The 20,143-nt window shown below is 41.4% G+C and overlaps 1 protein-coding gene across 1 annotated transcript in view; it reads left to right on the top strand.

The window, feature by feature from the left end:
* Positions 1-20,143, top strand: part of CRIM1 (cysteine rich transmembrane BMP regulator 1) — a 206,737-nt gene that overhangs the window by 117,632 nt on the left and 68,962 nt on the right. Inside the window, exons 6-8 of the mRNA XM_007468391.1 lie at positions 4,388-4,509; positions 14,688-14,870; positions 17,295-17,492. Coding sequence (XP_007468453.1) covers positions 4,388-4,509; positions 14,688-14,870; positions 17,295-17,492 — 503 coding nt within the window. The remainder of the gene's footprint in view (positions 1-4,387; positions 4,510-14,687; positions 14,871-17,294; positions 17,493-20,143) is intronic.

The raw sequence follows: 20,143 nt of genomic DNA, 5'->3' as shown, positions 1-20,143 counted from the left end.
GCGCTGAGCTGTGGCGCTGAGTGACGGGAGTGGACGCTGAGCTGTGGCGCTGAGTGACGGGAGTGGACGCTGTGCTGCGGCACTGAGTGACGGGAGTGGACGCTGAGTGACGGGAGTGGACGCTGCGCTGCGGCACTGAGTGACGGGAGTGGGTGTAGGGGTTCAGTGAATGTCACATTGCCATTGTTACTCACGTGTGCAGGAGCATGTAGAGGGGCCAGTAGAATGTGGAAGCTAGAGGAGAAGTAGAGCCTAGACTTGGGAGCACCTTGTAAGCTGTGCTGGGACTTTGGGACTGTCTGTGTAGACCAGGAAACAAACGACGGGAAGGGAATGCATGAGTGTGCACTGCCTTTGAGTCCGCAGAGCCAGCCAGCGTGGGCCTCCTAAGGAGGGGAGTGCCCTCTAGGGGCTTAGATGATTTTTCTGAGTGCTGTTCGTCTTTGTACTCCGCCACCCACATGCCCACTAAGCTGAATCCATTACCTACTGGAGAGAGAAAAAAGACAGCTTCACCAACCTACCTGGCTGCAGCTGTGATTACATTATGCAGACATTTATTAGTTTGGTACCTTGACTGATGATTATCTTAATACTGAGGATAACATTAAAGGCTTGATTTTTCAGGCAAATGGCAAATGCAAGTTGCTTCTTGTTGGAGGTTGAAAAGCCCTTAGCCCATGATTCTGTTTACGTGAACTGACCAAAATAGGTAGGTCCATAGAGAAAGAACAGAGATTCGTGGTTGCCAGGGGCTGGGAGAGGAGAAATGGGAAGTACAGGGTTTCTTTATGAGATGATGAAAATGTTCTAAAATTAGGTAGCAGTGAAGGTAGCACAACCCTGTGAATATAAAAACCATTGAATTGTATACTTTAAAAGGGTGAATTTTACAATATGTGAATTGTATCTCAGTAAAACTGTTATTTTATTTGTTTTCTTTAAAAACCCTTAGCACTTCTGCTCCAGATGTCCTAAGAGAAGTATGGTATTTGGGGTTTCAGAGAGGAGCTGTTATCTGAGGTTGGCCTGGAAAGACAGATGGTATCTAGACAGACAGCTGGAGATGAGGGCTAGGTAAGGAATGTTCAAGAGAGAGTAGGGTGAGCAGTGGAAAGACAGCAAAGGGAGGGCTTGTTTGGAGGATAGAAGGTGACTGTAGCATCAGGAGAATGAAGAGAAATACTGCGAGATTGAATTCGAATAAAGATCTGTGGACTTGAGAGTGTTGAATGCTAGGCTGAGAAGTTGATCAGTTAAATGAAGAGTAACTGAAGGTTTTTGACTACAGAAGTACAAGAACTGAGCCATAGGATGGGCGTGGCATGAACTGGGAGAAAGGGAGACTTTGGTGAGAGGAGACCAGGTCGGAACCTGGAAGTTGAAGGAGGGAAGGTTTTAGAAGTGAAGGGTAAGTGTGGACATCAATTTACTCATAAGTTAGTCTGTTCCCTCAGCCACCAATCCACATGTTTTCTCCATTCCATTGCTTGCTGTTTATCGAGGCACTGGGGTAAAGGGTAAGAGGGAGATTGGGAGGAGGGACCAAAAAAAGAATAAGAATGAAGAGAAAAGGTGATGAGGTCAAGATTCTGTCTGAGTGCTTCAGTTGTTCCGTAATTCAGTGACTCACTACAAGAGGACTCTAGGGGAGTGCCCTGTAGGCTCTTCTAGTGGAAAATACAGGATAGGAAACCTTGTTTGATTTTGATTCATTATGCATAGACATAATAAATTTCCTTGGCAAATAAGGGTCCTGATGAGGCCCCCGTTTGTTACCTGAGAGTGTGTGTAGACTATCTGTCGAAAAATAACTCACATGAGTTGCATTATGTTGAACTCTGTGAAATTGCTATTTGACTATTTTTGATCTACAAAGAAAGCAGTTTCGTGAAATCTCAACCTAATAGATACTGGCTCGATAGATATCTGATGACAGCCCAGATTTTAACCTTCTCTGATTCCTTCATAAGTTCCTTCTTTATTAAGGTGCTAATGGTCTTGAACATCTGCTAGTCTCAGGTTCGGGGAAGCTGTGAAGAATCAAAAGGTGGCAGTAAGTAGGGAGGGCTTTCCAAGGGGCTGGTAGAAAAGGGAAAGGAGCTGGGAGCAAGCCTGCCGGCCAAAACCAGGGCATCTAAATCCTTGGATCTTCAGTGTGCAATCATTCTGGGTTTAGAAATAAAAATTCAACCTAAAGGGTTTTCCTTTCCTAAGTGAGTCACTAGGCAGTTGTGCAGTTTTAGATCTTTTGCAACATGCTGGAGACAACCTGTATGGGTCTCTGAGAAAACAAGAGAGATGTTTCAATGTTGGGAAATAGATCAAATGTAAAAAGCGGTAAAAAGGGCAAACTTAGTCATGGTTTTCAGGTTGGTGTGATTTCTGTCGGCCCAGCAGAAAGCCTGGCACGCAGGTGTTGAGGAAAGGTCTCTGAAGGGTTGAAAGGCATCAGAGGAGGTATTTATTGATCGTATGCTCCCTGGTGTTTAACCTAAAGTAATTTCCTAGAACACGTCAGTGGGAGAGAAGGGGAATTCCCAAAGATGTGGCAAAAGGTTAGTCAGCTATTCTTGTAGGATGCTTTCATTGTAATGACATCCAGATATTGGGATCAGGGTGTGACCTCTCAGTACTCTACCCCCATTAATCTGTAAACTCTGAAGAGTTTAAGTTGTACAGAGTGTCAAGTGCAATAAATGTAAATGAGCTATTGTTACTGTAATGTCACAGGGATATGATCATCTGCTTAAAACTGCAGTGCCTAGGCACATAAAAGAGAGACTGTGGGATAACCTTACCAGGGACTAAAAGCTCAGTTCATATTTACTCAGCTGTAGAAGGTGATTGTCCTGTAGGAATAGAGATTATGAATCAAGAGCACACAAAACAGCCAAACATTTATTTTAAACCATAGTCAGAAATACCATTGCAGCAAAACTTTAATTACCTAACACCTTCTCCAATATAATCTGTATATAACCATCTCCCCACATGGAAGAAGCCTGAGAGGGGATATTCACACCTTTCCAGTGGCTTTAATGGTGTTTGGTGCAAATTTTAACTTAATTCGTTTCCTTTTTATTTAGTTCCACAGTTAACTATAAATGTCTTTAAACCTCTAGGCCTGATTATGGAAGTACTTGTGGACAACAGTCATATTTTAATTTATGAAAGATCCAAAGAAAAATAGGAGAACAAAACAATCAAATAAGAAGAGGGAAAAAACAGAATTAATGTGCTAATGGTTCTTCCCTGCTGGGAATGTTACCCTCCCCTGATCTTGGCCTCTCTGGTACATAAATACCCACATACTTCCGGCAAGGATGTCTCTTTTTAGGATGTCTTCCTTTCACTCCTGCCAAGCTGGGAACTCCCTTAGTCATCGTCTCTACCCTCTGACCCACGCTTCCATTGCCAGGGGAGTCCCAGGGCAGAGTCTAGCTGCTTCTTCCTTGTATTACAGTTACATCCTGACACCCTCCTGCCCTGAGCTTCTCATTTCCTGCCTCTTGTTTCATTACAACACATCAACATCAGGCAGTTGACAGTATCTTTTTCTCCTCTTTATATTTACCTGCCTCTTATTTTCCTATGGGCAGGCAAGTTTTGCAGCGGAGTTGAAGTTAAGGGTGAGAGCCAACAGAGGTAGTTTGCATTCAGAGAAATGCACACATGCAGCTTAGAAGATCCAAAGCATTAAGGCTTTCAGCTTCCAGATAGCTGTCACAAACTCCATTTGCTAAAGCTTATGCCCTTTATTTATAAAGCTCCTCGGTCTTCAATCAGAATCTATTTCTTTTATTATATACAATTATAAGTTAATTAATGTAGCTCCAGAGGAGGATGCTACTAGACACAATCACAAAGATTAAAAAAAAAAAAAAAGCCAAAACTAATAACCTATTAGTTGAAAGACGAGTCAGAAAATTTGCTGAAAAACACCTAAAGGTCAACAGCAACCAAGCAGCAACATAGAATCATTTAACGCAGGAGCATCATTCTGTGTCAGACTGTGCAAGCATCACTGATGTCTGGAGTAACAGGATAATGTATGCATGTAAAGATGGCCCGGAGTCATCAAGAAAATGTTTGTTATGCTCAATACCAGTCTGGTTAAGTAAGAAATGAAGTAATGCATTTTAGGAATATTTCTGTCAAAATGGTTAATGTTAAATATCTGGGCGTATACTAAGGAGATGAGCCTTAGTTATTTGGAATGCCAATTATGTTAGGACCCCCTCCCCATTCCCCAGCGACACCAGATAAACAGGACAGTGTCATAGAGAGGGGTGAATAGTTTTCCACCGCTACTTTGTTTGTGGTCTCCCGACTTCTATGTTGTTGTTTATTCATGGGGTTTTCCTTCCCTTTTCTTTGGTTTCAGATGCGAGTGTCTCTCTGGCTTATGTGGTTTCCCCGTGTGTGAGGTGGGATCCACTCCCCGCATAGTCTCTCGTGGAGATGGGACACCTGGAAAGTGCTGTGATGTCTTTGAATGTGTTAATGGTACGTGGGGTTTCTCTTGTTCTCAGAGAGTGTACGTTTGTGCAGGAGGAGGAGGGAGGGTTCAATCTAGCTGTTTCTGTCTTTTAAAAGGCAGAGAATATACTCAGGGACTTGATGAAACTCAGAAAGAATATTTGTTTAAGATCCCACTAGGCAGTAGAGAAAGTTAGGAAAGGAATCATCATTCCATCCATTAGAAAGAGCATTTTGGAAGTGTAATCACAGACTGCATGTAGCCATCACATGCTGCTGTGTTTCAGTAGTTCAGAAATTTTAGGATTGCAAGAAAAGGATCATGGAAAATGTGGTCGTATCCCTCCTGTCATTCAAGATCTCATTGCATTATTGTCAGAGGTAATCTTTGTAACTAACACCACATTGGAGTGTCCACAATTTGAAAGAGAAAAGACACTGTTCCTCTAGTTTAGCGTTTTCCTACTTAGAGGAAACACCTCTGGCCATTACTTGGTCAGTAGTATTGGCCTAGTTGGAGCTGGAACCTTGTGGACCAGAAAAACGATCCTTCAGTCATAAGATTACTTCAAATAGAATCCACCTTTCTCCCTTGGTGTGTGATGACCTGGCGTTTACTGAATTTAGATGCTAGAAGGGAGGAGAGCCTAAAACAAGTCCCTCCATCAGAATTTTCAGAAGAAAAACAAAGAATAAACTCAAGTAAGTGAAATGTCAGTAATTTTAGAGGACGTTATTTAGTCAACACCTAGACACACAAGGAAAATGATTTTGGATTTGGACAAATATAACAAAACTACGCATATAGAAGCGTCCATATTTGCCGCCTACAAGAAATCGGGGTTCAGAAGATTTTCTGCCCTCCTCCCAAGCTGCCCCTCCCCCACAAGAAAAGGTTATATTAAAGTCCAGACCTGTTTCACCAAGTTCTGTAGTTTTTAATCCAGTGGCTGCATGTTTTTTGTTTTGCTTTGCTTTGCTTTGAAGAAACACTTGTAGTGTCTCTTTGCTTTGTGGTTAAAGAAGAACATAGACTACAATTAAAAGACTTCCGTTTGAAAACTAGTTCCTCCACTTAGGAGCTGTGTAACTTGGGGCATCCCTTGGTCTCCCTGGGCCTCAGTTGCCACATCTGTCAAATGGAGTGAATAACAGTAAATTAAATGAGGTTTTATATGTGAAGCACTTGAAATTGTGCCTCAAGAGCAAATAGTCTTTATAATTTTGTGTGCCCACCTCCTGTTCATATCCAAAGATGCTGTTCTGGACATTGCAGGGGGATGGAGAAGGTGAGGGGAGGCTCCTGACTTAAAGACCTTTATAAATACAAGCATGCAGGGAGAGGTGCGTTAAAAGTTCCACGTGCATAAATCTCTTCTCAGTGCTTCTCCCCACCCGTATTATTATCCAGCCGGTAGTAACGTCTGTTAACCACCAGCAAATGGCCAAGCCTCTGGTATTGCTGAAGTTAGCTGATTGTAGGTGACATTTTGTGAATATTTAACTTGTACCATTGAGACAGAAATAGTTGGTCCTTGTCCTGGGCTCCCAGCGTCTCAGATGTGCTTCCTTCCAGTATTCATCCCTCTGCATGTCTGTCTCTCGTGCTAGAATCTGAACTGCCAGAGAACAGAGAATCTGTCCTTGTGTCTGTGTTATTAGCACATTGCCTGCCTCTCAGAGTGCACCCAGGTTCTGATGGGTAGTTGGGTGGGTGAGTGAGCAAGTGATCTGACTCATATCATCTTATTTCCCTCTAGAGTGGCTGTTAATTATCAGCCCATAGAGGGCTTACTTTGTGGGAATTCGCCATCTTTTAGTGCCCTACACTTTAATCTTAGGTCTCTTGTCCCCAGGAAATATCACTTCTAGAGGAGTGCCTTTCTTCTTTCCTTGCTTCTTGATTATAGAAACCCAAGTGTCGCGACTTTCTCATCAGGACGTTAACTTTACATCTCTCCCCAGTGTGATACGGTTTGGACAGCTGATAACTGCCCCCCGCCCCCTCAGTGCCCTTGCCCCCATTTATAGAGCCCTGGCTTCAGGAACAGGACTTGCCTTCAGCTGTGAGAAAATGTTGAGATGACACAGCAGTCACAGGATCTCTGGTGTTTGCCTCTTTCTTGCCACCATAAATTGGTTGGGTGATCTTTGCTTTATTTTGTGTCCTGCTACAGTGTGTCTATTTCTATATTAGTCATTCAATTGTAGATGAGACTAGAAACTACAGTCCTCTGAAGATTCAAAATCCCACAGAATAGTGTGTATGGAATTCTGTCTCAAAGCCTGTATTTCACGTTTTTTGTCATATACATACACACATACACACACCTCCCCTCCACACATACGTATATTCGTATGTAAGTGTATGTGTCTATTTGTTTATTTGGCAACTGGTGCCCTGGGAAAATCTTACTGTTGTCATAAGGTCACCATTAGAGGATATTACATATCAAAAATTCATTATCATTGCCCAGATGAGCAGAGGTCTATTTTATATATACATATTTTAATAAGCCATATATATATATATGGCTTTAAAATATACATATATAAAGCCTTGCTTATGCACAAAGGATTTGAGGCAACTTTACACTGAGAACAGATACAATAACATAGTGGTAAAATATTAATGAGAAAAGAGAATCAGAACCGTAGAGTTGTATGTAAAAGTTGAAAATGAAAAGCAAAAATAAAGTGCCTACAGGTATGCAGGCCATAGCATCTGTCTATTTAATTGCTGGAGTTAAATGTCAAGTTAGGCCCCCAGCGTCCTGGCCATCAAAGTGAAAAAGGAGATAGAATCAGATCTGCAGTTCTTATTTTTAGAGACAAGAAGCCGGCTGAACAGGGCAACCCTCTGCTCATATGGAAGCTTGAAAAGAGAGCACTGAATGACACAGTAGATCCTATCCTTAGTTGCTTTAATCCCTTAAATGTGGAAACAGATTTCCTCTGGCTGCTCTTCTCAATAAAAAGCAAAAGCAAAATATTAAAATACACCTCAGCGAAAGCAGTTTTCAGAGGTGAGTTTGACACCCGGCTGGAACCTGGGTGCTTAGAGGACTATTTATTGATTTTGAGAAACCCCCAAACATGTAGGAACATGTAGGAATAGATCTGGGAACCCCAGTTCAGGAGACAGTGGGTTGCATGTTAACTAACTCCATGTGCAGAAACAGAGATTGCCTGCCAGCACTCGGCTCCTAAGCTGCCATCCAGGTGATCCATATGCTTACGTTATTTTTTTAAGATAAGCGTTATAGTGAACACAGAAGGTTAAAAAATATTCACAGAGAATTCAAGAACTCTTGAGTTTTGAAAACAGTAGCCTAGATGAATAGATGGAAAGAACATTCTCCATAAATATTCGTTCTCTTTTCTGTTGGGTTTGGTTTTATTTGGAGGGGGGGAGGATGGGAGAGTTGCCCGTCGGATTGTTATGGTCTGTGACTGAGGGCTGAAAGGAGGACCTGTGAGGTATTGCTTGAATGAGAACCCTGTTGTTTAGAAACCAAAGGAACAGGTGGTATGATTGAGCTCCTTTCGTGTAAACTTAGAAGGCATCAGTATCATTCCCTAGAAGTATGACCTCCACAGCAGTGTGGAATAATCCCAGATCTTCTTCAAGAAACAGTTCTGTGTCTGCTCCTGCCCATAAGCAAAACTTTTGTCATTAGTCAGCTGGAGCTGAGTGATGGCCTCTACTTTTATTTATTTTTTTATTTATTTTATTTTTTTGCGGTATGCGGGCCTCTCACTGCTGTGGCCTCTCCCGTTGCGGAGCACAGGCCTCGGACGCACAGGCTCAGCGGCCATGGCACATGGGCCCAGCTGCTCCGCGGCATGTGGGACCTTCCCGGACCAGGGCACAAAACCGTGTCCCCTGCATCGGCAGGTGGACTCTCAACCACTGCGCCACCAGGGAAGCCTTGGCCTCTACTTTCAGGTCAACATGTGTTCTCCATTTGGTTACAGTACACCCTATTGCCTTACGCTGGCCCAGCTTACTCATTTCTAGAGGCGTTTGGGTTTGAATAGGGAAGTCATCCACGTACAGAATATGGAAACATTCATTTGGTTGCTTAGATACGATCAGTTGTCCAATGTACTTGCACAAAAATCCAAACTAGAACATCATGGTTTGAGTGTTGTAGCCACTAACTGACTCTTCCAGCATCAGACACACTGACATGTCAAATCCATCAGTCACAGGAGAGCCATACCCAAAGTCAGCTTGCTCCTCATGTAAAATGTGGGCCTAGAAAACTGAGACCTGCAGTTTGTTAAGAAAATTAGTACAAAAACTTCTAATGGTAACCCATTGTCTGTTTAGCGATAATACTCAGTAATACTTCTAGGGACATAATGTCTACTTCTACAGTGATGGAGAGAATATGGCACTTTGAAAGAAATGTTCCACTCAGTATGCATTTATTGAGCATCTGTTATGTTCCTGGGGTCTTATCAAGCTAATTTTGCTTAACAGTGATACAGTCTTTTGCAGTCCTATTTTGTAAGTATTGTTCCCCTTCCCTTATCCTGAAGTAGTATCTGCCTGGTATTCTCTAGCACACACACCCTGCTTCCCCCCCATAGAAAAGGTGTTTTCCTCCTATAGCTCTCTGGAAGCTCATGTACCCTGTCTTTGTGATTCCATCAGTTTGTCGCTGATTTATGGAGAAATTTTCAGACATTTCTCATCTGTCATACAGTTGTCTCTCTTTTGACTTCTTAAGTCTGCCCACTTGCTTCCTATACAGCTTACCCCCAGTGAAAGGAGACCAGAGGCAAGACATTAGCCATTTCCTACTGAGATATTAAAGAGAAAAAGCAACAGAAGTATACCTATTTGGAGTTTTTCTCCATTTTCACATTTGATATGAAGTTCTACATTTTAGTCTTTTCCTTTGCTAAAATTATATACCTATCACCATCTGCCAATCAGTGTAATTTGGCAGGCAGTAGAAGTTATTAACAGTCTATAAGGTTCTTTTTCAGGAGCTCTGGAATATGTTAAAGAGGGAAGAGAATATTCCAGAACTGAGAAGCATAAAATTTAATTGGGCAGACACAAAAAACGTGCAAAAATACCTAAAAAGACACTTTTGTGCATCTCAATGCATATGCAATTTTATGCATTAATTAAGTACAAGTTACACAGTAAATTATTTTATTTGTAATATTATTCTTTTCTCTGTCCATGAAAAATGTCCTCTTATAGAGGTCGTGGTAAACTCCATAGGGTTCTAAGATTCACATGTATGCCCAGCAGGTGAAGAAGTAATTGGTCACTGCTCCTCAAAGACCACTGCCAGCCATTTTTATCATGCACCTTTCTGAAGAGCTTCCATAAATTTGTCTCGGCATCAAATAGGGATTTCATTATGTCGTGTGATTTTTTTTTTTCTTTTAATCCTAAAGAATCGATTGTGTTTTCAAGGCTGTGTTTTCTGGGACTCTCCATCTCTCTAAATTCCATTCCCTTGCTCTCTGTGCCTTAGCTAGTGAAATGTAACTCTTGTCAATCCCATCCCCTCCCGCTCACGTTTCTGCACAACCCACGGTAAAAGCGAGTTCATCTGGAGCTGCTTTAGTCATAACCACAGCCTTCCCTTCTCACTCCTTCAAATCTCACACCAAGATTTGTGACTTCACCCAGTTGGTAGCTGTGGTTGATTAAGGCAGATAAGTATTGATAATTAATATTAATTGGTTTCTAAAATACTTTTTTTTCTTCAGTTTGAATGGAAGCTCAGCATTTTGTTAGAATGCAGTATTTTGCCTCCTTCCACAGCATGCAAATTTGATTGATAAAAAGCACTCCGTTTTCTACACTTTAGAACTTGTGATCCAGCTGCCCAGTTTCTTCCAATCCCAGCTCAGTTTAATATGTTAGCTAAAAGTATAATAAATTCTGAGCTGTGATAAGATGATTCTTTCTGACATGAGTTTTCTGAAAAAAGAAATAGTATATCCAGCCAACACTAGGGAAGAGGTTCAGACATGCACATTTACTGCCTGTGTAAATATATACACACAGCTCATCTCACACTAGTTATGTGACTTTAGGCAATTTACCTGATCTCCTTAAATTTCATTTTCCTCATTGAAGAAGTGGCTATTAATATTTGTTCTGTCTTCTTGACAGGATTGTTATAAAATCAAATGAGAAAGTACTTGTTTGTCCAAGTACAAAACAAATGTAAATATACTCAAATTAAAATGCAGTGAAAGTCTCAAATATTTCAAATATCCAAGGTGACATGGAGAAATGACGTTAGGATAGAGGAGCGCATGAGAGTTGTGTGTATCGTGATCTGGCTTTTCCCATCTTATTAAACAGGGTGCATTAGCTCAGGAGAACTTTCTTTAGCTTGGAAGTACTTTTATTTTACCAGCTTTATTGAGACACATACCATGCACTTCACCAAGTGAAGTTGCACAATTCACTGTTTTTAATGTATTCACAGAATTGTTTGATCCTCACAATCAATTTTAGAACACTTACATCAATCCCCCCAAAATTCCCAAACTCATTAACAGTCACTCCCCATTTCCCCCAAACCCTCCAGTACTAGGCAACCACTAATCTACTTTCTGTCTCTATACATGTACCTATTATGGACATTTCATATAAATAGAATCATATCCAACATGTGGTATTTTTTGACTGGCTTCTTTCACTTAGCATAATGTTCCCCAGGTTCATTTATGTTTTAGTATATATCAGAATTTCATTCCTTTTTTATGGCCAAGAAATATTTCATTACATGGATATACCACATTTTGTTTATTCATACATCAGTTGATAGACGTTTAGGTTGTTTCCGTTTTTTTGGTTATTATGAATAGCACTGCTATAAACATTTGTGTACAAGTTTTTATGTGAATAGATGTTTTCATTTCTCTTGGATAAGGTTATACCTAAGAGTAGAATTGCTGGATCCTCCGGTAACTCTGTGGTTCATTACATCCTCACCAGCGATGTATGAGAGTTTCAGTTTCTCCACATCCTTGTCAGCATTTGTTATTATCTATATGTTTTTCATTTTAGCCATCCTAGGATATGAAGTGATGTCTCATTGTGGCTTTGATTTGTATTCCCTTAATAAGTAATGATGTTAAGCATCTTTTCATCTGCTTCTTGGTCATTTCTGTATCTTATTTGGAGAAATTGCTATTCAAATATTTGCTATTTTTCAACTGGGTTGTTTTTGTTGTTGTTCTTTATATATTCTGATACAAGTCCTTTATCAGATATTTACAAATATTTTTTAATCTTTGGGTTATCTTTCTTTATGGTGTTCTTTGAGGCACAGAAGTAGATGAACTCCAGTTTAACTATTTTTTCTTCTGTTGCTTATGCTTTTGGTGTCATATCTAAGAAACCATTGCCTAGTTACAAAGTCTCAAAGATATTTACTCCTGTTATCTTCTAAGAGCTCTATAGTTGTAGCTATTACGTTTAGATCATAGCTCTGTAATTCATTTTGAGTTATTTTTTGTATATGGTATGATAGTGATCCATTCTTATTCTTTTGCATGTGGATATCCAGTTGCTCCAGCACCATTTGTTGAAAAGACTATTCTTTGCCTCAATGAATTATCCTGGCACCCTGTTAAAAATCACTAAATATGAGAGTTTGTTTCTGAACTCTTAATCAATTGCACTGAACTGTATATTTATCCTGATGTCAGTACTACAGTGTCTTGATTACTGTAGCATTGTAGTATGTCTTGAAATAAGAAAGTGTGAGTCCTCTAGCTTTGTTCTTCTTTTCAAGGTTGTTTTGGCAATTCTGGGTTCCTCACATTTCCATATGAGTTTTAGGATTGGCTTGTCAGTTTTTACAAAAGAACCAAGTAGGATTTTGATAGAGATTGCAATGAGAATGTAGATCAATTTGGGGAATATTTTCACCTTAACAATATTATCTTTCAGTCCATGAACATGGAATATATTTTCATTTATCTAGGCCTTCTTTACTTTTTTGAACAATGCTTTTTAGTTTTTAAAGTACAAGTTTTGTGCTTCATTTATTAAATTTATTACTAAATATTTTATTCTTTTTAATGCTACTGTGAATGGAATTTTTTTAAACTTCATTTTCAGATTGTTCTTTGATAGTGTGTAGATATACAATTTATTTGAGTTGCAGTTGTACCCTGAAATCTTGCCAAACTTTTTGTTCACTAGTTTTTTAGTAGATTCTTTAGAATCTTTTAAAATTCAAGATCATGTCATCTGCAAGTAGAGAGAGTTTTCCTACTTACTTTCTCATATGCATGATTTTTTTTTTAAATTTATTTATTTTGGGGTGTGTTGGGTCTTTGTTGCTGCACACAGGCTTTCTCTAGTTGCAGTGAGCAGGGGCTACTCTTTTTTTTTTTTTTGCGGTGCGTGGGCCTCTCACTGTTGTGGCCTCTCCCGTTGCAGAGCACAGGCTCCGGACGCGCAGGCTCAGCGGCCATGGCTCACGGGCCCAGCCGCTCCGCGGCATGTGGGATCTTCCCAGACCGGGGCATGAACCCGTGTCCCCTGCATCGGCAGGCGGACTCTCAACCACTGCACCACCAGGGAAGCCCAGGGGCTACTCTTCATTGCGGTGCAAGGGCTTCTCATTGCGGTGGCTTCTTTTGTTGCAGAGCACGGGCCCTAGGAGCATGGGCTTCAGTAGTTGTGGCTCGCGGGCTCTAGAGCGCAGGCTCAGTAGTTGTGGCGCACAGGCTTAGTTGCTCCGCGGCATATGGGCTCTTCCTGGACCAGGGATCGAACCCATGTCCCCTGCATTGGCAGACAGATTCTTAACCACTGCCTCACCAGGGAAGCCCATGTGCTTTTTATGTCTTTTTGTTGTCTAAGTGCCCTGGCTGGAGCCTCCAGTACAAAGTTGAATCGAAGTGGTGAGAGTGAACATCGTTGTCTTATTCCTGATTTAAAGGGAAAAGCATTCACCCTTTCACTATTAAGTATGATGCTAGCTGTGGGTTTTTCATAGATGCCACTTATCAAGCTGCTGTTTAACAACTTCCACTCCTAAGTTATTGAACGTTTTTATCATGAAAGGGTGTTGAATTCTGTCAAATATCTTTTCTCTGTCTACTGAGATGATCCTGTGTTTTTTTTCCTTTATTCTATAGACATGCTGTATTACATTAATTGATTTTCGGATGTTAAACCAACCTTGCATTCTTGGAATAAATCCCACTTGGTATATAATCTTTTTTATATGTTGCTGGATTCAGTCAGCTAGTATTTTTTTTTTTTGAGGGTTTTTTATCTCTGTGTTTATAAGAGATAGTTTTCTTTTTCTTGTGATGTCTTTGTCTGGTGGGAGTTCTTTTAAGTCAACCAAAATTAGAGTTAAGAAATGGATTTAGTGAGAGTGTTTTAGGGCAGAGAAACAATTTAAAATCATTGGTGTCATTATGAGAATTGTTAAGTGCAGGGCTTTGAGTCCTTAGCAGAACATAGCCTTGAAACACAATGGAAGGAGTACAAGGTTTTAGTTGAAGAGCTACTATTTTTGCTTCTATCATTTGCTAAATGTGTGACTTTGAGCAAATTACCCAGGATTTCCTCACTTCTGCCCTCAGGATAAGTATTTCTACATCAGACCTTTGTTACTGGGATTAAGTGAGGTAATGCATGTAGAAAGTGTTTTTTTTTTAAGGCCAAGCACTATTATAATTACAGATTGTTAAACAGGATAGAAAAAAGAATTTAGGGGAAAACACTGGAGAAACAGAAGAACATAACCTCTTAAAAGGCCTAAATAAATTTTTTGAGGCAGAACAAAACCTAATGTGGAGGCAGGATCATTTACTTGAGGGTAGAGAATGATTTAACAAAACAAACGTTTTGTTTAACAAAAAATCTTTTTAAAGCACAAATCAGAAATGTGTTTCATGGTCACATGATTACTTTTATTTGGGATAAGGGGACCCCAGTATAGATTTTACTAAGAGGAATTTCGATTCCTTGATATAATGAGAATAGTGATGTGTTTTATTTATTTTATTCTACTTTACTTTGCATTGCTTTGTTGCTTCTGTTGTAAAAAATTATATGGAGTGTAGTAAATTTCCATCAAATTTTAACCTGCTGTCAGACAGTATTTTCTAGAGGCTGTTTGAAAAATATGGAAGGACACCACTCAGAAATGACTTTGAATCTGCCATGTTTGTTTTGACTCCTTTAGAAACAAAGCCAGCCTGTGTATTCAACAATGTGGAGTATAGCGATGGGGATATGTTTCGAATGGACAACTGTCGGTTCTGTCGATGCCAAGGGGGTGTTTCCATCTGCTTCGCCGCCCAGTGTGGTGAGCTGAACTGCGAGAGATACTATGTGCCCGAAGGGGAGTGCTGCCCTGTGTGTGAAGGTAAGGACAGGTGCCAATCGGAGAATAATAAGAGACATGGTTTAGGGACTTAATATCACAGTTGACCTACTTCAGTCTCACTCCAAAATAGAGGAAGATTGAAGAAGTTCCCGTGTTTTGTCACCGTGGTGCACCTTTAGGACTTCGATAACGCTAGGTAGACTGTGTGAAACTGAGGGAAGTTACGCCCTGGGTGTAGACAGCGGTCACGTGTTTCCACAGATGGCCATGACGTTTCCCGGAGGTGCTTTCTGTTCCTCCTCTGTGGTTCCAGCAGTTCCTTGGCAAGTCCTGGGACTTTCTCTCCATCCTGACATCAGAATTCCACCCACCCTGCTCCCCTCAGATTGCTCAGCTAGGACAGGGCCGCCCTAGTCACTGACCACCTTAGCCAGTCAGCTCAGAGAGGAACCAACCCTGCTTCCTTTCCGATACCCATGCCTGTCCAGGTGAGAGCAGGGCTCCCCATCCTTTGAAAATGTGTGGTGGTGAGAGTGGGGTCATGGTGTGGCATGGTGGTGACACCAGGGCAAGGCTCAGACAAGTGTCCACTGTGGCCCAGGGTAGAAGGATCTCCAGGGCCTGCTTTCTCTTTATTCCCCTTTTCCCTCCAAGAAATAATAGGTCCGTGTTCCTCCAACAGGCTCGACCCTCCTGTCTCTCCTATGCAGAAATAATAAACATTTCAGAATGATAACTCTGAATATCATGTACTACAATCCACACATTTTAAGGATCAGGATAATCAGAAAAGTAATCACTTGTCTGAGTTTCCAGTGAAGCCAGGAACAGTGGGTGCCTGACTGTGGTCTAACTGCACTACACTGTTTCCCCAGAAAGGAGGATCACGTGAGCTTTCTTGTCCTGCCCGGACCACAGACCTTCAGTCTGGAGTCAGGCACATCCGTCTCATGTCTTGACACTCACCCTGCCCTTACCTCCACATGTGAAATGGGAGGACAGAATTTCATGCCATGTTCCATAACTTTTTCTGTTTTCTAAATCCATTTCTTTTCAATATTTGAGCTCTGTTTACCACATAATACTGAAGATATGAAATTGCTTAGAGTATGCAAACTACATTCCTAACATTGAACAGTGGTTCATAACAGGGAGGCCATCTTCCCTGTTAGAAATTATTTTTGCTAACATAGGAGAAAGGTAGTTCACTTTTTAGGTGTCATCAGGGATTTTAAGAAAGTCACAACTTTTAACCTTCCCAATTGATTTGTTCCCTAGCTACTACCCCCGGTGTGTAATAGTCTCTGAAACTATGTAGCAGTTGGTCATGTAAAAACACAGATATGGACCTCTGTGTAATAATCATAATGAGTTGTCTGGGCATAGATCCGGTTATGTCTCACTTCCTGGAATTCAGATCCAGGCTCAAAGTAGAAATGAAGTATGCAGTGTAATATTTTTTATAAAGAAATTTTATAAAGTCTTATCTAACTCAGGTCTCTTGGCTGCTTACATCTCTGGCAGACTGCCCTTCTGAAGCTGTGACTGCGTGGTTTTCAGTTTTGGCCTTCTAACTCTCTTGTAATGCCCTACTACCTCTTTGGAATAAAGAGGATCAAACTCGGAACTGCCTGGACTTTGCTTCCAGCACAGCGGCACTTGCTTCTTGAGGCCAGATTTTATGTTTCTGAAAAAGAACATTGAGTGATTTATCTAGTTGCTTTCATTTATAAGGATATTTGGAGATTTTTTATTTATGTGCTTGTCAGCAACCTCAGAAAACTTTTTTACACTATCCTTGGCTACCTACGTTCCCCAGCCTCAGCTGCTGCTTGACTGCTCAGCTTGGGGGAGAAAAATGGCGTAGGTTCACAGCTTTCCCTCCAGGGCACAAGCAGTGCCATGAATGGTTTAGAGAAGCTGTGTGAGTCCTGTCCTGAATAAGACCACAGCAGGGAACTGTATACACCTCACTGTGCCTCCAGGCACCGTGAGATAGACTTCAGTTAGTCCTGGAAATAACAGGCTCACTATAAGTTAGATGGGGCATTATTCTTTCCACTTTACAGGAGGTAAAACGGAGGTGTAATAAACATTTAAGTTGACAACTCAGAAGGCATCATCAGAGCCTAAAATGGATCAGCATTTTTTTCTCACGACCAGCCCACAGCTCCGTCCACGAAGTTTTGCACCTTTATGAAATGATAACACCTGCACATTGGTTTTTATGCCTCAGATCCCCTGCCCTGTGTGCCGTGTCAGGATGGGTGGACAGAAATTCAGCATGACAGCTGCTTTTGCATGTCCCCCTAGAGACACCTCCTGTGGCCCTGAGCTTCTGCTGAGCACAGCTGGAAAAGAACTGCTGATGACGAGAACCTGGGAAAAAAATGTCTCTAGGTGCAGGCAGAGATAAGATGTAGAATGCCCTCAGTCTTACTCTGAACTCACGTTTTAATTTAGATCCCGTGTATCCTTTCAATAATCCCGCTGGCTGCTATGCCAATGGTCAGATCCGTGCCCACGGGGACCGGTGGCGGGAGGACGACTGCACGTTCTGCCAGTGCATCAACGGAGAACCCCACTGTGTCGCGACAGCCTGCGGACAGAGCTGCATGAACCCCGTCAAAGTGCCTGGGGAGTGTTGCCCTGTGTGTGAAGGTAACCCTTGTAGATTCTAACGAGCCCCTGGCGAATATCTCGTGTTGGATAAGCTTCTACCAGTATGTGCTTGCTTGTTTTCTGTTTCCTCAGGCATAATGTCTGCTTCATGCTGTTACCAGTTGCAGATGAATTTATTATACAGCCCAAACTAATCATTTGGGGGAAATGTTACACATTTACAGTGAGAATAGTGTGGTCTTTATTTTGCCACTGCAGATAATGCTTATCTGAATACTTTACAGTCAAGGAATATATACATTTTAATTCAGTTCACCGCAAGCCTGATTAACATCCAAAGGTCAACACAATGAAATGAAATGAAATTGGAAATAAGACCCATGACTCAAAGCATAGCTTGTTCAACTTGTAATGCTTACATAAGCCCAAGAGTCCTGGCAGCTAGAAGAAAAGCCTGGAGCCATCAAAGCTGGTTTTCACTGCCTGGAGTCCTCACCCTGAGCATCCATTCTGCTTCTAATATCACGATGGCTGTGGCTTTGCAGTTCCTTTTGGGCTTTTTCTTATGTCTTGGTTACCTGCATTCACTACCTCTCTTCCTGTTTAATGGAGAGAGCCTGAGATATCCTGGACTAGTCTTTCCATCCCAACCACTATTCCAGTCCATTTCCCCCATCCTGGGAAGATTCTTTGCACACTTACTCAAGTCAGCCTTAATCCTTGGTCCATGTCTGTTAGTACAGACAAGAGATTGAATATCTATACTGACAGTTCCAACAGAAAGTGTCCGTCATTAAGAAGCACATTTGCATAGTGAAATGAACTAAAGTGGGTCAAAAATTAGTCCTTGTGGAAGATGGATCCTTCTAGAATTTTTTAAAACAGCTATTAAGGAACTGACAGGTCTTTTCAGAAATTCAGTCAAGTGGACTGAGTCCTCTGTCAAGAAGTCTTTTTGCTTCTACCAAAATTTTAATCAACTCAGACTTCAGAGTTTGCCTGACTGGCTTCATTAACTTCTGAGGGGTTAGAATTATTAAAGACCTTAAAAATCATATAAAAATTTAAGCTGGAGGATTCTGGTTCTATTGACATCACCAATTCCCTCACCATTACTCTACTCAGAATGCAGCTGCCACACTCCAAAACTTTATAGCTTCCAGATGACCAATTTTGTGGAAATCACCCACCCACCTCGCACATACACTCCTCCTATCCCCTGAAGGCAGCGTTTCAGTGCTGGAAAAAGGAGTGTGCAATAATATGTTTGATGATGTACGGTCAGCTTTACAAGGAAAGATGCCCTCTGAAGCAGATAAAGATGGGAATATCTATCCCTAGGAATTAGGGGCAATCTGTTATAGGTTTGAAGTATTTAAGTATATGTATATGCATGATAATGTAAGAAAAATTAAAAACATATATATATATAATCCAGTAAACAGTAACCCTTTAACTTCATGAGTCTTGAGTCTAGATTGAAAATAAGACTTTGAAAAACTTGTTAAAAAAAAAGTAGGGGGCTTCCCTGGTGGCGCAGTGGTTGAGAGTCCGCCTGCCGATGCAGGGGACACGGGTTCATGCCCCGGTCCGGGAAGATCCCACATGCTGCAGAGCGGCTGGGCCCGTGAGCCGTGGCCGCTGAGCCTGCGCGTCCGGAGCCTGTGCTCCACAACGGGAGAGGCCACAACAGTGAGAGGCCCGCGTACCACAAAAAGAAAAAAAAAAAAGTAGGGCCTTTTTTCTAAAACTAAGAAAGGCAAATCCTTTGCCCTCATCTTTGGCCGTCATTAGCATTTCCATCGTGGTGAGTAGAGAAGGGAAGCAGTTGGTGAATAGACAAAAATATATATTATATGTATGAGAAACTGATTTATTCTTATGTCATATGGATGTTTGGGTAGGAAGTAGATGTTAGTTTGATCACTTAGAGTTTGGTCTCTGCAACAGCTGGGTCACGTTGTAATCTTATCTTCCACTGTTTGAGAAAAGAGTGACAGTTTGGGTCAGCCATTAATTCCAACAAATTTATTAAGAACCTTCTGTAATCCAGATACCACATCGAACACAAAGCTAAATAAGGGATAACTCCTAGTAAACTTCAAAGAAACTGTTTAGGCTGTTTTAAATTAAACCAGGAAAAACAGAATGTCTGCATTCAGGTTCTGTGGGGTAAGTGCTTTTTATTTGTACCTGATTTCATTTAATCTTCACATTAACACTCTGCCAAAGGCCTTATTATACCATTTTAAAGATGAAGAAATTAGGGTTTAGAGAGATGTAGATGGTTTTTCCCAAGGTCAGTTGCCAATATGTGGCTGAGCTGGGATCAACTGAAGTCTGTCAGATTCAACTACATTTTTGTCTGCTTCCTCTGCTCCCAGAGGTCATCTCAGTTTCCACCTGCCCCTATTTCTAGTTCCCTTCTGTCTCTCGGTCCTGTGTTGGGACACACAGGAGTTTGATGACAGGGGAGGAGATCATTTGCAGTTTGACAACTACTCCAGGTGTTTTTGATGTGATCTCCCACCTGCCCTCTCCCCTGAATTTGAGGACCTCGGGGGAAGGATGCCTTTGAGACTCATCCTCGATTTGCTTCTCAAGCCTCACATTCAGGTTGTCTCCTTCACTTCACCAGACTTGGCATCTTTATTCCAAGCTGTTAGGCTCTGCTGGTCTCAGCCTTGCAG

This window comes from Lipotes vexillifer, unplaced genomic scaffold, assembly GCF_000442215.2.
Source record: "Lipotes vexillifer unplaced genomic scaffold, Lipotes_vexillifer_v1.1 scaffold1149, whole genome shotgun sequence".
NCBI lineage: Eukaryota > Metazoa > Chordata > Mammalia > Artiodactyla > Lipotidae > Lipotes > Lipotes vexillifer.
The sequence above is the reverse complement of the archived record's forward strand: the minus strand, read 5'-3'. Positions and strand labels throughout refer to the sequence as shown.